We start from the raw sequence: 16,333 nt of genomic DNA, 5'->3' as shown, positions 1-16,333 counted from the left end.
GAAACAGTTCAGAGATAAAGTCAACCTTACTCTCAATGGACTTGGCTTAAGGAGGGAATAACATACACACTCAATTGTGTATCTTACCTTACAGGAAAGTAGGGGGGAAGGGGATAACATAAGGGAATGATAGAAGAGAGGGCAGATTGGGGGAGAGGGTAATTAGAAGCAAATACTTTTGATAAGGGACAGGGTCAAATGAGAAAAGAGAACAAATGGGGGGCAGGATAGGATGGAGGGAAATATAGTCTTTTACAATATGACTACTATGGAAATGTTTTGCATAACTATACATGAATATTGAACTGCCTGTCTTCCCAGTGGGGGTAGGTGAGGAGGGAAGAAGGGAGAGAATCTGGAACTCAAAGCTTTACAAAACAAATGTTAAAAAATTGTTTTCACATACAACTAGGAAATAAGATATACATACTGTGGCTAGAGCAGTTGGTGGGCTAGCGAGCAGTGAGAATAACAAGATGGGGGTGTAATCAATAGTCTTGTTTATTACAGAACCACTTCATACAGAGCCAAAGATGCAAGGGGCTCACAGAGTTTATATGCTCCCCCAACAGAAGGTCTAAGTGACTCAAAAGAATGTAGACACTGGAAAAGAATGAATATAATGTACAAGGACCCTCCCTTAATCTTGTTTACTATTTACCCTTACTTAAGGTTAGTTATTTATTAAGGTAATATCCTAGGACCATATCCAGAGGCATAAACAAACAAAAAAAAAATCACACACCCTCTTGTTTATCTGCCCTGTAACCTTGCAGGTAATTGTATAGGGCAGGAGAATATTCCTTAAGCTGGGCCAAGGGACCCCAAAAGTTCTCTACATCCAATACAAGTTTATACATCCTCTTACTTATCTTCCTTGTAACCTTTCAGGTAATAATATAGGGGAGGGGAATATTTCATTAGAGAAGCCAGGGGACTCGTGAAATTTCTCTATATATACAGGCAATGGAGTATAGAAATCCATCTCGCCCTACAAGTAAGAGGGAAGGGGGGAAAATAGAAGGGGATGTAAGAGAGGGTAGACAGGGGGAAAGGGTAATCAGTATGCTTGCCATCTTGGGGTGGGGAGTAAGGGAGAGATGGGGAGAAAATTTGTAATTCAAAATCTTATAGAAATGAATGTTGAAAACTAAAAATAAATAAATACTGGGAGGAAAAAAACTATGACAACAGAAGATAATGTTTAAAACAGGGAAGCAAATTTATGTAAAATTTAACATAATCTTAAGTATTTTCAGAGTTCCCGGTATGCAGTAAAGTTTGGTTAGTTGGCACACCAGTCAGATTCTTAATGACCATGTTTCCTCTTTTTTTTTTTCCTTTTTGGATGGGGGAAGGCAAAATAATTGGGCTTAAGTGACTTGCCCAAGGTCACACAGCTAGTAAGTGTTAAGTGTCTGAGGCCACATTTGAACTCAGGTCCTCCTGATTCCAGGGCCAGTGCTCTATTCACTTCTTATAACAGGTCCCTTTTTCTTTGTGTTTCTCTGCATCATGTAGGGATATACATGTGCTACCTAAGTCACAATTTCAGTGACTTTAATACTTTGTAAGATGTGTGTAAGGGATTCTGATTTTTTTTCTTTTCCTCAAAACTGAAATAGACCTGTAATGGATCCATGTTATTTTATGCACATACTCAAATGTGAGCACTATTTAAGAAACAAACCTCAAATCTTTCCAATCCACAGGGAAAGGGAAACCCCTTTGCAATCTATGCAACTTAGAAAACTTTGAGAATTGCTATCTTGTACAATTGTTCTATGATATCCTCAGTAGGAATATATTCAAGATCCCAAGATTTTCTTCTCATTCCTCATCTGGGGAAAAGTACTAAGAATAAAGAATATCTGTGTTGGAAAACTAAGTCTATTTGTCATCACGGAAACCCCAAATCTTAATAGTTTTCTACTTTTTTGCTTAAAAGCAATGATGCTGGTTTGTTCATGTGTATTCAGCTTTAAAAGATCCAAGCAGTCTTGGCTTCAAAGCTTCTTCAAGCTACAAAAGGAACGCTGTGGTCACATCATTATTTTGACTCAAAATGTTACCTAGCTTCATGCTGCAACATGAATTGACTGTTTTAAGAAAGCAATGTACTTTTAAAGAATAATTTTTTGTTATTACTGAGAATATTCAAAATAATGTGCCCCAGGGTCTCAAGGTGATTTACACAGAAGCACTCTGGAATTTTTTCAGCAATGGCAAAAACATTATTGAAGTAATTATATGTCTTTGAAGAGATCTTCTTTAAAAGAAGAATTTTATTAATTTAAATAAAAAAATCTGGGATGATCAATTTTTAAAAGCACTACAAACTGACATTTGTAGAAGTCTGCAAGGCATTTTGCACACATCCAACTGGAGCTTCACATAATCTTGTGAGATATAATCAAGGGAAGTGTTCTCATTTAACAGATAAGGAAACCAGTTAAGACAGATGTGTCTTGTCCAAGTTAGTAAAGATAACTGATAGCATTTATGTAACATTCTACATTAGCAAAGCATTTTACAAGTATTGTCATTTTATCCTAACAGTAACTATGGAAAGTAGGTATTATTATCCTCTGCATTTTACAGATGGGAAAATGGAAGCAGAGAGTTAAAGCTCTTGCCCAGTCACAGCTCTTCAAGGCTTACAGTCACATCTGAACTCAGGACTTTCTGAGCCCAGGTTCAACTGGCATGTACACTACCTCCCAGCTGCATCTTACACTCTTTTACCTTGTTCATTTGTTAAATCTCTAAAGTTACTTGAAGTTCTCATCTTTTCTGCATTGTTACAAAACAAAGTTTAGATGACTACAATGTAAATTCTCAATGACAGAAGCTAACTTGGTCTTCAGATTCATCATTCTTCTAATGTTTTTTGATAAGGAAGGGGTACTATTGGTTGATGATTATTTATTTTCACTAACATGCTGATTATGCTTCAAGGAACTGCTGCCCAGGATCTTTGGATCCCAAGAAATTTCGATACCTAGTTTCATAATTTTACTACAGGACAGATCCAGAGCCTATTCTACCCTTGTTCAAGTCTCACTTAAAGCCCTCTAACCCCCCAACACACAAAAACACCATGCCCCTCCTCCCCATAAAGTATTTTCTGCCCCTTACTGATTTGTCAATCCTCTGGCTTCTTATAGTCCTTGATGATTTACAAAATACTTTCTTCACAACATCTTTATGAGATGAATAGTATATTAAGATCCCCATTTTAAAGATGAGGACACTAGAGTTTAAGATCCTCCCTCAAATCCACCTCACCTGACTTGCAGCTTTAAAATTAGAGTCAATTTTAAGGGACATAGGCTTCAAGGTGGACTTATGATGAAACAAACAATTCAGTGTTCAAAAATATTGCTTGAATTTAAGATGTTCCCAAAGCAGTTACTTATATGTTATGTCAGCAAATGTTGAATAAAATCATTGATAGAAAAGGATATTTTATCTCCTTCCTTAGCAATAGATTTGAAAATTACCTCCTAATTGAAAAGGAGTCACAAGGTCTTCATGCTACAACTGACCTATTTCATGATGTTACACAGAATCAGAATAGTAGGCACATTACTGAGTCAATGAACATTTATTAAGTGCCAGGAACTGTAAAGTCCTGGGGATATAAAAAAGGCAAAAAAAAGTCCCTGCCCTTGAGAAGCCCATAATCTAATGGGGGTGACAACATGCAAACAACTATGTAAAAACAAGCTGTATATAGGATGTACAGGAAATAATGAACAGAGGTAAGTTACTAGAATTTAGAAGGACTGAGAAAAGCTTTGCTGTAGAAGAGAATTTTGGCTAGGACTTGAAGCCACCATGGAATCCAGGAGGTAAAAATGGGGAGAGAGACCATTCCAGCCATGGGGAACAAACATTACCTGCAATTATAAATAATATCAGATATAGAGAATTAGGAATGAATCTATAATTTCATTGACAGAGGAACTTTTTAAGGTGAGGGGAGGAACTCCCTCAACTAATGCAGGTCAGCACTTTCTCTGCAACTTAAATCTGAATGAATAGCTTGCACATTTACAGATAAAGATTTGTTCAGGGTCACACAGCCATTAGGTGTCAAAGGCAGGAACTGAACCAAGGTTTTCTTGACTTCAAGGTCAATTCTCTATCTACTACAGCAGAGGTGTTGAATACAGATCCACAACACTCCCAAGTACAGCCTCAAGCAGATTAAAATTGGAAAATCTTTAACAAAATTAATAAAAATATAACAAAACATAGATAAGATCACATTTTAAAACTAAGTCAATATGCATCCTGCAGGATCCTTATGTAGGGCTTATTGGCCCCATTTCTGCTTAAGTTTAATAGCACTGCACTACATCACACTTATGCAGAGAAATACACAACTGAGTTCAGAAAGTGTCATCAAGCAAACAAGACAATGATTATGTATTATTAAAATTAACATAGAAAAATATTCAACTTTACATTTTAATCTATAATCAGTGTGTCAACTAGCCATTATTAAGTACCTACTATAGGCCAGGCAAAAGAAAGGGAAAAGACAGGTATTTGAAAAAGACAAGCCCTGTTCTTCAAGAAGTTTATAATCATTTCAGGAGTATTTATATGTTTGTTTTTACATATGATTACTAAATTTAGAATTTAAAAATTCTCTTTAGCTACATGGGAGAGAAAAGGACACAGAATAATTTCACTGCCACCAGTAATGTCTGCCTGGACAACAGTCTCTTTCTGCCTCAAATTCCCTCCTAGCCTTCAATACATCATTTATACTGGTCCTCACTAATTTATCCACCCTCTGGCTTCCCATATTCCCATGCCTGGAATGCCCCCAGGACTCTTTACAAGATGTAGATTTCTTTAAAACATTAAAACACAATTCAAATGTCATCTCCTTAAGGAAACCTGAGGATATACTCTAGCTACTCAGACTTTACATAACATTCTTTGGTAACATTCTAATTCCAAATGAAAGACCCTAAGCTATTCAAGGTAGTTAATTTACCCAACACACCTGGAGCTACTATGTACTATTCCAAACTGACAATCCTTCTCTTACCTGTGAGACATATAAATGAAAAAATAGTAGATAAAGGTTGCTGTACTTCCCTGAAGAACCACACTAGGATGTCTGAGAACATGTTAAGATATATCTAAAAGTGTTACTTGCCACTCTTCTGAGACGAAGGGAGAAACTTGAGCTTGGTTTGTGTTTTATCCAAGTCTGAAAAAGCAATTTTGTATTAATGGAAACAGACCTTTGAAATTCTGGTTTCTAGATATCTTAACTTTTCTGCATTCTCCTCACAGAATTTTTGCCTTAGCAATGAACACTACAAGCCAGCCATTAATCTACATGTTTATTCCCAAAGTGTAAAATCTAAACAGAATCTAAAACACAAAAAACATATCATTTTGCTTTTGATCATGTGTGATATCCAAGTTTTACTTCCCACAACCAGAAAAGAGTACAACAAAATTAATCATTTTTATTTAAAAGAAATACAAATAAATGTGCAAAATGAATTTCCATGATTAAATTCACACAAATTGTGAAACATGCATACTTTACATAAAAGTTAGTCAATAATTACATGACACTGTCAAAAATCAGGCAAAATAGGAAGACCTTGCAGTTACAGATCTTTTAGACAAGTGAGATGTGAAACCAGGAACACATGAAATTAAGTCTCAAGGTAATTTACAATCAAGCAAAACCTCACATAAGCAATGTTAACAACACAGAATCCATAATAATATTCTATTTTAGTTCCAAAATGCTATGTGCATTTCATTTACAAAATAATTAGTGTGTAGCCACCTTTATAACAGGGGGGAAATGATGCTACAGGAAAAGGTCACAGTGAAGTGCCCAAACTAAGCACCAACGGAAATATAAATGAGTTTCATACACTCTTGCTCACTCTCTTTGGAATGTAGCAGTATGGCATCACTGGAATAAATGCCAAATCTTACTATTTAAATTCAAAGAAATAGTCATAGATAAGAACTTCCCAAAAAAGTCAGTTTTTGATATTTTGTTCCACTTACTCTGTTTTTCCCTGAAATTAAGATGGATTCACTCTCCTCAGGACTGTATTTCTATCTGAGGAGAAATTACTCCTGTCAGCAATAAGCCTTAGCAATGTTGAAGAGTCTGTTCTAACTTCTGTATTAATGTTCAGAGCTCCACACACTAACATACAAAGTTAGCACATGTGTATACATGAATAAAACAAACCTAAAATAAAACAAACCTAAATGAATAAAACAAACCTGCACTGGTGACCTTAAGTAGAGAAAATATTCAGACTGCATTTGCTAAAGTATATTAGTTGTGTTTTTCTTCTTTGTGTTTTTAGATCTGAAGAAGGAATTAGTTTCTTCTGTATACTAAGGCAAGCTGCTGGCTTTACTATTCTATTTCAAATCTTGTACACTACAAGAACTAGTATTTACATAAATAGTTCATTTTCCCACCAAAAGGCTCAATAAAAAGGATGTAAGCTATTGCTTAAACAAATGTCAATATCCGAATCTGGTCCAACCACCTGTACAAAACTCCTGCTTGTTTTGGTATAGAGGGTACAAATGAACTTGTAAAGCTAATGTCATCATTAGAATAAAGAAAATAAACCAAGAAAAAGCTCAAGTCGTTGAAAAACCACCTGAGTGCTCACTCTGGCACACTGTGATTTGTTTCCTTTTCCAAAATTCATGCTAGAAATGTGGGGCCTCATTTATAAAAGGAAATCAAATAATGGTATATTACTTCCCAACCAAGACTCTTTCTGGTTAGTCCCTGGAACCTGTTCCTCGGTGAGGTCTACATCCCACCAGAACTGGGGAAGATTACAGGTTAGTATTGAGTCCTCCGAGTGTTGCAGAATAACTGAGCAGTACTTCAGTCCAGATGCTTCTCTTGCAAGGTCAAAGCTTGTCATCAGTCATTTCTAGAAATTGAGCATAGACATCACGGGAACATTCTCCTTTTTGATTGAATAAAAACTTGTAATAGCTGCCATCCGCACAGATTGCTAAGGAAAAGGAAACCCATTTTATCTTGTTTTTCTTTTTAAAAGTTTAAAGCATGTTACTTCCTTTTTCAAAACTTTAATTGAAAATTACAAGAGCAACACTACTTTATAGGAAAACTAAATGCTGATCTCAAAAAATTATCATAAGATACTCAATACCATCTCTCACTACACCAAATCTAGTCTAATGAATATTTTTTTCCCCTAAGCAAAGTAGATATTGTGGTCTCTGGAGGAAAACTGAATAGCCAACTTGTAGGAAAATATTTTATCTGATATTAGATCATTTTTTATCATATATTTATCATAACCCACATGATAAAGTATCTATGAATTTCCTAGAGAAATGACTAAGACCAGTTAGGTGCTCATATGATACATAATTCTCCCAACAATGCACTTTGAAAGGCTCTGACTGAATCTACAAAGGAGAAGGAAGAAGAAGAGATACTGAAGATAATTCTTTAGAAATGTAAGACCTTTACTTGGTAGACAGAAATCAAAAGCTGACCATGGGAGAAAAACTTTATGTGCTCCCTTGGTTAAAGAAAAGGCAGTCAGGAATTTTTTTTTCTCTAAACATACGATGACACTTCAAAAAGAAACTTACCTATGACAGCATTTGGTTCCGTTCCGAAGGCACAAATGCATGGCGAGCCTGAGGGAACCTGAAATTTGGAAAAACTCCACTTGGAACTGAAGTATTTTGGAAGAAAACTGGCTGATGCCAAACTGGGAAGGAGGAGGGGAAAAAGGTGATCAGATTATATTACATGATTAAAGTTATTCAGAACACTTAATGATACTGAAAAATCTCACCCATCTAAACCCAGGCTAAACAGATTAAAGCGCTTTCTAAATCTAAATAGCCAGTAAAATGATTCCAAAATCATGTTTAGAAGTTTAAAGAAAAACATTCTACTTTTACATCCTGCTCTTCTGTAATCAATTTAGTAGAAAAGATATTGTTTTGGGGAAAGTGTTTAGTTTTGTGGTTTTGTGATATAATCGGAGAAGAGAATGCTGAGTGGAACAGAAGTAACAAGCTACAAAATTAATCTTCTGGATCCAACCTCTCCTGTATCACAGATACACACAGCTGAATGAAAATCAGGAAGTCTTACCAATAAAAACTCTATCCTAGGAATCCAAAAACAGTAATCCTTGAATCAACTAATTTATTGAGGAGCATATGATTTAAAGGTGGAAGTGACTTTTGAGGTCTTCTATTCTAAATCTCAGATGATACCTAAAGAATTTAGCACCAGGGTGGTGGAGCCAAGATGGTGGAGTAGAAGCACGACCTTCCCACGGCTCCTGCTTCCACCTTCCCCAATCCATGTAAAAAGGGGACTCTAAACAAATTTTGGAGCTGCAGAACCCATAAAATGACACAGAGAAGCTAACCTCCTGCTGAGGACAGCCCGGCAGGCTGGCAGTAATTGGCCAGCACAGTGCTCTGGGAGCTGAGCACAGCGCTCTGGGAGCCGAGCCCAGCCCCACGCCGAGGCTTTAGCCCCAGGGCGAGCCTGACCAGCCTGCTGCCAGAGGGACTCCAGATTAGCAACAGCTGTGGCCGTTTCCAGATTCTTATCAATACATAGATGCGAAGGACAAGGTGAGAGGCCAGTGCAGTCTGGACTTTGGGACCCAGCAAGTGGGAGTGTGTGGCTTTTACCCCCGGGGGAAGAAACCACTGAGATGCTGGCACAGCCAGCCAGCACCACGTGGCAGCTTCAGCTCCTGGCCTACAGAGTGTAGGGGGACCAAGCACCAGTCTGAGGGGTAATTGATCTTGCTTTAACCTGCTTGGATCTGGATCACAGTCTAGGGTGGAGGTCCTGGGGTGTGTGTCCAGCTTGCCAGAGCGTGTGGAGACCTCAGAGAGGGCACCGATCTAATACCTCAGGCAGCTGAGAAAATCCCAGCGTTTGGGACGAAAACTCCCCTGTCTGGTGGCAGAGTTCTACTGTGGCAAAAAGCCCAAAAGTCAAATAATTGAGTGGCAAAATGAGCGGGCAAAGGAAGCAAAGCAGACAGAAGATTCCAAAATTAGACTCCTATTTTGGGGACAAAAAGGAACAAAGCATGGAACAGGAGGAAGACAGTGAAGTCAGAACTCCTGCACCAAAAGCTTCAAAGGAAAATACAAGCTGGTTATAGGCCATAGAGGACCTTAAGAAGCAGATAAGGGAAGTGGAGGAAAAATTGGGAAGAGAAATGAGAACAATGCAAGAAAATTATGAAATGAGAGTCAACAGCCTGACTGAAGAAAATAATACCTTAAAAAACAGACTGACTCAAATGGCAAAGAAGGCTAAAAAAGGCAATGAGGAGAAGAATGCCTTAAAAAGTCGAATTTGCCAGATAGAAAAAGAATCGCAAAAGCTCAATGAGGAGAATCATTGCTTCAGAATTAGATTGGAGCAAATGGAAGCTAATGACTTTATGAGAAATCAAGATGCTGTTAAACAGATCCAAACAAATGAAAGAATAGAAGGCAATGTGAAATATCTCATGAGAAAAACCACTGACCTGGAAAATAGATCCAGGAGAGATAACTTAAAAATTATTGGACTATACCTGAAAGCCATGACCAAAGTAAGATCCTAAAAAGCATTCTCCAGGATGTTCTCAAAGAAAACTGCCCTGATGTTTTAGTACCAGAGGGCAAAATAGAGGTTGAAAGAATCCACCGACCACCTCCTCAAAAAGATCCCAAAAAGAAAACTCCTAGGAATATTATAGCCAGGTTTTGAAATTCCCAAATTAAGGAGAGAATATTACAAGCAGCCAAGAAGAAACAATTTGAATATTGTGAAAACACAATCAGGATAATCCAGGATCTGGCAGCTTCTACACTGAGGGATAGAAGGGCTTGGAATATGATATTCCGGAGGTCCAAGGAGCTGGGATTATTAAAACCAAGAGTCACCTACCCAGCAAAACTGAGTATCATGTTTTAGGGGAAAATATGGTCATTCAGTGGAATAGAGGACTTTCAAGCATTCTTGATGAAAAAAACAGAGTTGAATAGAAAATTTGACATTCAGATACAAGGAGCAAGAGAAGCTAAACAGGGAAAAGAAATCATAAGGAACTTATCAAAGTTGAACTATTAACATTCCTACATGGAAAAACAATAATTGTAATTTATGAAACTTTTCTCAGTAGTTGAACAGATTAGAAATATATATATATATATATATATATATATATATAAATATATATGTGTCTATATATGAGGGATATGGGCATATGAATACATATGTGAATATGTGTATATATGTTTACAGGTATACATAGATAGAGGGCACAGGACCAATTTAACAGGAAGGGATGATACTTTAAAGGTGAAATTAAGGGGTGAGAAGAATATAATGAGAGGAGATGGGGAGAGACAGATTGGGGTAAACTATCTCATACAGAAGAGGCAAGGGAAAATGGTTACAATGGAGGGGAAGAATAGGAAGGCAAAAGGTCAACCTTATTCCCATTGAATCTGGCTTGAGGAGGGAGTGAAATACACACTAAATAGGGGATCTCACCCTCCAGGAGAATAGGGGGGGAAGGGGATGAGTGGGGGGATGATGGAAGAGAGGGCAGGCTGGGGGGGAGGGAAGTTGGAAGCACCCACTTTTGAAAAGGGACAGGATCAAAGTAGAGAATAGAACAAGTGGGAGGTGGGATAGGAGGGAGGGAAATATAGTCAGTCTTTTACAATATATCTACTATGTTATTGTTTTGCATTAGCCGCACATGTACAACCTATACTGAACTGCTTGCCTCCCCAGTGGGGGTGGGTGGCAGGGGGGGAAGGGAGTGAATCTGGAATTGAAAGTTTTAAAATCAAATATTAAAAAAAAATATATATATATATATATATATATATATATGTGTGTGTGTATATGTATATATATATATACACTATTATTAATACCATCTTACATGTAATTAAGAAATAAGATACACAGGCAGAGGCATAGAGATCCACTGGAAAATTCAAAACGGGTATGGGAGAAAATATGGGAGAGAACAGATTGGAGGTGGGGATATCCTGTGGGACTGCTGTTTTGGGGGGATGGGTGGGGGAAAAACGGGGAGAAAATTTGTAACTCAAAATCTGGTGGAAACAAATGATGTAAATCAGAAGTTAATAAAGCATTTAAAAAAAAAAAAGAATTTAGCACCAGAGAGGTAACAACAACAGAACAAAGACTAAGTTCCAAAGTTATGGAGCCAAGGATTCTCTTGGTTTCCTCTACTTTCTGGTCAGAGTATTCTAAGGCTTTAATTGGGAAGGAAAGTTCTAACATGCAACTGTTCTGTTACAAAACACTATGTAAGATTTCTAAGCCCTTAAAATAGAGTAACCGCTGACTTCAGAGATAACAACTTTTGCCTATTACCATACTACATACAAACTCAAAGGCAGTAACAAGTTATCCTACATTTCATTCCTTTTTTTTTTTGGTTCTGCAGGGGGGAAGGCAGAGCAATTGAGGTTAAGTGACTTGCCCAAGGTCACACAACTAGTAAGTGTTAAGTGTCTGAGTCCACATTTGAACTCAGGTCCTCCAAACACCAGGGCTGGTACTCTATTCACTGAGCTACCTAGCCACCCCTTCATCCTTCTTTGGATGCCAACATTTAATCCCCAAACCCTTACCTGGACTGCTTGTTTCTTTTGGGATCTTCAGCTGCAAAAATGTGCACTGTTCCATGATCACTTGATACACAGATGAGTGAAGCATCCTGATTGAAATTAATACTGAAAGAAAATAATAACAGAACTTTGGCAAGCTGAGACTGCAAGGGGAAATAGGGGCCAGATTCACAGAATATAAGAGATAGGAGGGACTTTAGAGATCATTTATCCAACCATCTCTAACAAATAGTGAAATGGGCCCATGGCAAAGAAGTGATGTATCCAATGTCACAAAACTAGAGAGAGTGTGATAAAATAGGTATTAGAACCTGAGCCTTCCCACTCACAGTCAAGTATACTACAGAGTGTTGACTCATTAGATACTACAGAATCACCTACTCCACACTCTAAATTAAAGTCATGTAAAATTGTTTATATTTTGATATTTCTCAAAATATTTTGTTCTGTTTTTTTTAGTTCAGTTTACAGTTTAGTGACTTCAAACTAACAAACACAAGAAAAAACACTTATCACCTTAGTCTCAAAAAACTACTTTTCCACACAGCTATCAAGAAACTTGTAACAAATCATATAAATAGAGAACACTATTATGTTTTGTTCAAGTATCTTTTTAAAGGCTGAGGGTAGGAAGGCCATGCTTAAGAAAGGAGTGGAGTAAAGATCTATGTCAAGTTGTAAAACACTTAAATGTTTTAAGAAATGGCATAAAGTGGCTTTAAGAAATTCTATTCAGTGTCTGTACCTATATAGTGGAAGAAGGGAATCAGAATAGAATTCCCCAGCAAATAAACCTTTTGATTGAAAAGTGACCATTATGGAGTTTGATGCAGACTCAGAGGGTTTCTATATGGTCTGATTTTTCTGCTTTATCATGAAGAGAGATTGATAGGGATGTAGAGGCTCGATGAAGGCAGGCATAAGTCAACCTTCTCCTTAAGGGGCACTATATTAATTACACATAGCAAATAAGGTGAATCAAAAGTGTTCTTTTAAGAAGGTCCTTGATGCTACCCCAAGCTCTAATTTAAATGATAGCAAAGATGAAGTAAGCAGATGCAACAAATTTCAAAGAATCTTGATACAGGAAAAAAAAGTCCAGAGTGTTCTAGTGCCAAAAATACTATAGCTGAAATGCATCTTACTGTTTTCTTAAAAAAAAAAAAAGAGTATAAGTAATATAACAGACTATTGACTACCTTTTCACATTCTTTTAAAATGGATTTTTTCACATCTTGATTTAAAACTTATGGAAACATTGCTAAAAAATAACAAATTATGTGCTTTTAGTTTTCCACACCTGGTAAAAATCTAGCTCTTGAGCCTATACAGTTTAATTTAAGGTACCTAGTAGACACAGCCCCAAAGGGCTTCTATAGGTAGACCCAAAACACTTGATAAAGTGGCAGGAAATGTTACAGATAAAAATGTCACTCATGCTATATAAGGTTAAGATGAAGAATTGAGATATTTATCCTGAAGAACAGAACACTTGAAAGAGAATGTGGTATCTACTGGTTTGTAATGTGGAAGAAGAAGAGTTAGGCTTATTCTGCATGGTACTGGAGGGCAGAGGTAGGAACTATGGGGCAGAAGTTGTAGAGAAGCAAATTTAGGCTTCATCTGAGGTAAAAACCTCTTAGCAATCAGAGCTTTCTAAAAGAGAAATGGATTCCTGTCATCAGTCTTCAGTTGCAGAGGGTATTCTTTGTGGGGGAAGGACCACTAGATGGCTATTAACATCCCTTCTAACTCTGGAAATCTGATAAAAAGCACTAGGTACCCTCATAATTGAGTTGATTGTTTTGGTGAACACAATTAAATCCTAGGAACTAAAGCTACTTGCCTTCTGTCACTATATGGACACAGCAGAAAAGAATAAACCCTTCCAGAGATGAGCAGTTCAATCTCTGAGAGGAGCCTAATAACCACAGCCTCTGATTCTTCCTGACTCACAAAACCACTCACAAGTATAGCTACTATTATCTGAATTTCTCTCTAGACCATCTCTGCTGTAGATCATCTCTGCTTGTCAAGATTTAGTCATGTACCAGGAAATACACTAGACTTATCTTCTTCTCTCTCAATCTCCTATATTCAAATGAATCATATTCTTACCAATAAATATTTGCTGCTTGAGATCCTCTTCTCAGTTCCTGGATTAAATGCCCTGATGAAGTATCAAATATTCTTATAAGGGTCCCCTTTGAAAAACAGTGAAGTGTTTCATTATCAAAGATTCAGAAGTTCAGTTCATTTTTGTACTGCTTTAGATTCAAAGTTCTTACAAATCTATAACATACCATTCTCATAAATAATACTACCTATAATTTCTTACTTATATAATCTAAATCATTTGGCAAAACTTTTCCACTTAGCATTAAAACTCACTAACTATACTAGGACTGAGAACATAATGGAGATTTAGAATTAAGTATTCTAAGTGGCTGAGATAAAGTCACCTCAAGCAGTAACAAACACCCTATGCTTGGAAAGCAGGGTGTATAAGGATTTCTGGTGTCTCTTGCTACCATCACAGGTACTAGTAACTTCAGAATGTGCCAATTTACATTGTTAGAGCTCTCAATTACAAAGGTCTTTACAAAATAGTCTCTTCATAACAAGGGCAAATATTATTATAAGTATTTTGCAGATGAGGAAACTAAGTTCATAAAGGTTAAGAAATCTGTCCAAGGTCACAATGATAGGGAGAGATAGGTGGGACTTGAACAAAGGGTTTTTGACCTCAAGACATATGTGCTTCTGCAGTACTTCTGGAGGTGTCCACCAGGCTAATAGCCAGTTACTACTATTTTAAGTTCAATATGACATTGAGATTTTATCTTCCACTGTCTCATACAGTTTGTATATTACTATGAGAAAATGTTTAATTCTAAGCTAAATACCGGTCGCTACCTAACCTGCTCATGAACATTCTTCAGCCATCAACTGGTAGACATCAAATTAGTTTAAAATTAGTTTAATCCAGTAATTATTAGGAATCTTACATTTGTGGTACTGTCCCTCCTCCCTACCCATACCCCTCAAAATCAGGTAATGCATGCACCAGCCTGGCAGAAATGACCTTCGCACTATCTGTGATTCCAGGTGGTAACCAAGATATAAGCTAATGATTTAGGTAAGGTAGATGTCAAGAAAGCCTTACAAGTCACTCAAATTAAAACTGAAATGCAGGACATGATTTAAAAAACCCATTTAATCACCAATTACATTCTCTAAAGGAGCAAGGAATTGGAATCTAGCCCTGATATCATATGCATCATAGGTGATTATGTCTGAGAAAAAGTTCCACAAAATTCTTCACTCATAAAACATGACTTTCCCAATACCACTATGTGAACTGTCAAAGCAATACTAAAATAGTAGAACAGAATGAAAACTTAGTCCCAACTATATTCTCTGAATTTAAGCTTACTTTTTCAGATGCTGTTGCAATTCTTGTTCCTTGGAGGTTTAAAGCTACACAGCTTAGGACTCCTTCATGAGCTGGGATATCAACCGGAGGTTTTTCTGTGTTGGCCAGATCCACTATCTGCACATGGCCAGTATGTGTACCAGGGAATGCCAGGAGAGAATTGTTGCTATTTGGACACAAAACACATAGACCTAGATACAAAAATATTCAGAAATAATGCTCAGGATTGTGTGAGTAACCAACCTTATCATATTTTGGCCATCCCTTTTTCTACATCATATTCCCAACTGTTTCTTTTTTTTTTTTTAAAGATTCCATAATTCTTTGCAATCACAACAAAAACAAATCAGGCAAATAAGTTTAGATATCTCAAATCACAGAAATGTTTCATTTTCCTTTCTTCTTTTTTTTTTCTGAATGCCCAATAGTTTCAGGTAGAAAGGCACAATTAAGCTCCATAGTTCCTACCAGGATTCAGAATGAAATACAGTGCTAAACAGAGCACATCCTTATGAAAATATTTTGCAGTTTGTGATGTACTTCCCTAAGTTTCACATTTCCCAAAAGATCACAATAGAGATATCACTAAAGCAAAATTTGGAAGGATGCTCACTGAGCATAATCTATAGGGTGTTTGAGGGAAATCGTGAAGAGATATGGAAATTAGCAAAAAAAATAGGAGGAAAAGAGGAAGGTAAAAAAAAAGTTAGGGAGAGGCAAAGAGAACATAAACAAGACTTTCAGTTCCTTCTAGGGCTTCCAATTTGCCTTTTTAATAAAAAAAAAAGAGAGAGATTCTTCTCTTCCCCCAATTTAGACCTTGTGCCTAAACTTTCACCACGGTACTCCCTTCTAATCTGAAAGCTAACTTTAAATAAAATAGAGCTTTTCATTGAAACCTTTTGGAAATTTAAAGAATCACTTATTTTATGCCCTTAAATATTTTCTACACCCTTTCATTTACATTTTGATATCAAGACAAATATCAGCCGGACAAAATTTCCACCTTCCATGCTTTGTCATTTTGCTTTGAAAGAGCTACTCTGCTATCTGGAGCAGATTCTTCAAAGTTGAAGAACAATCAATGATCAAAATAATGGGCTGGTGAGCAGCACTAATGTTCCCTCTGAGTCATTTTACACACACACACACACACACACACACACACACACACACACACACACA

At 36.9% G+C, this 16,333-nt stretch overlaps 1 protein-coding gene across 7 annotated transcripts in view; it reads right to left on the bottom strand.

The window, feature by feature from the left end:
• Positions 1-5,354: 5,354 nt before the first annotated feature.
• WDR45B (WD repeat domain 45B) overlaps positions 5,355-16,333 on the bottom strand; it is a 105,337-nt gene continuing 94,358 nt past the window's right edge. For 4 of the 7 annotated variants that reach the window (XM_069076639.1, XM_069076640.1, XM_069076644.1 and 1 more), the window contains 5 exons: positions 15,149-15,339; positions 13,831-13,916; positions 11,716-11,817; positions 7,657-7,778; positions 5,355-7,046 (listed from right to left, as the gene is read on the bottom strand). In XM_069076639.1, coding sequence (XP_068932740.1) covers positions 6,940-7,046; positions 7,657-7,778; positions 11,716-11,817; positions 13,831-13,916; positions 15,149-15,339 — 608 coding nt within the window. In that variant the 3' untranslated portion in view covers positions 5,355-6,939. The remainder of the gene's footprint in view (positions 7,047-7,656; positions 7,779-11,715; positions 11,818-13,830; positions 13,917-15,148; positions 15,340-16,333) is intronic. The other 3 variants (XM_069076643.1, XM_069076642.1, XM_069076641.1) reach the window with 3 other exon arrangements.

Source organism: Petaurus breviceps, unplaced genomic scaffold (assembly GCF_028583685.1).
Source record: "Petaurus breviceps papuanus isolate PSGF00001 unplaced genomic scaffold, PetGlider_PUasm1.0 90925, whole genome shotgun sequence".
In the NCBI taxonomy this organism is placed as follows: Eukaryota; Metazoa; Chordata; class Mammalia; order Diprotodontia; family Petauridae; genus Petaurus; species Petaurus breviceps.
Note: the sequence above shows the minus strand (reverse complement) of the source record. Positions and strands in the feature narration are given on the sequence as shown.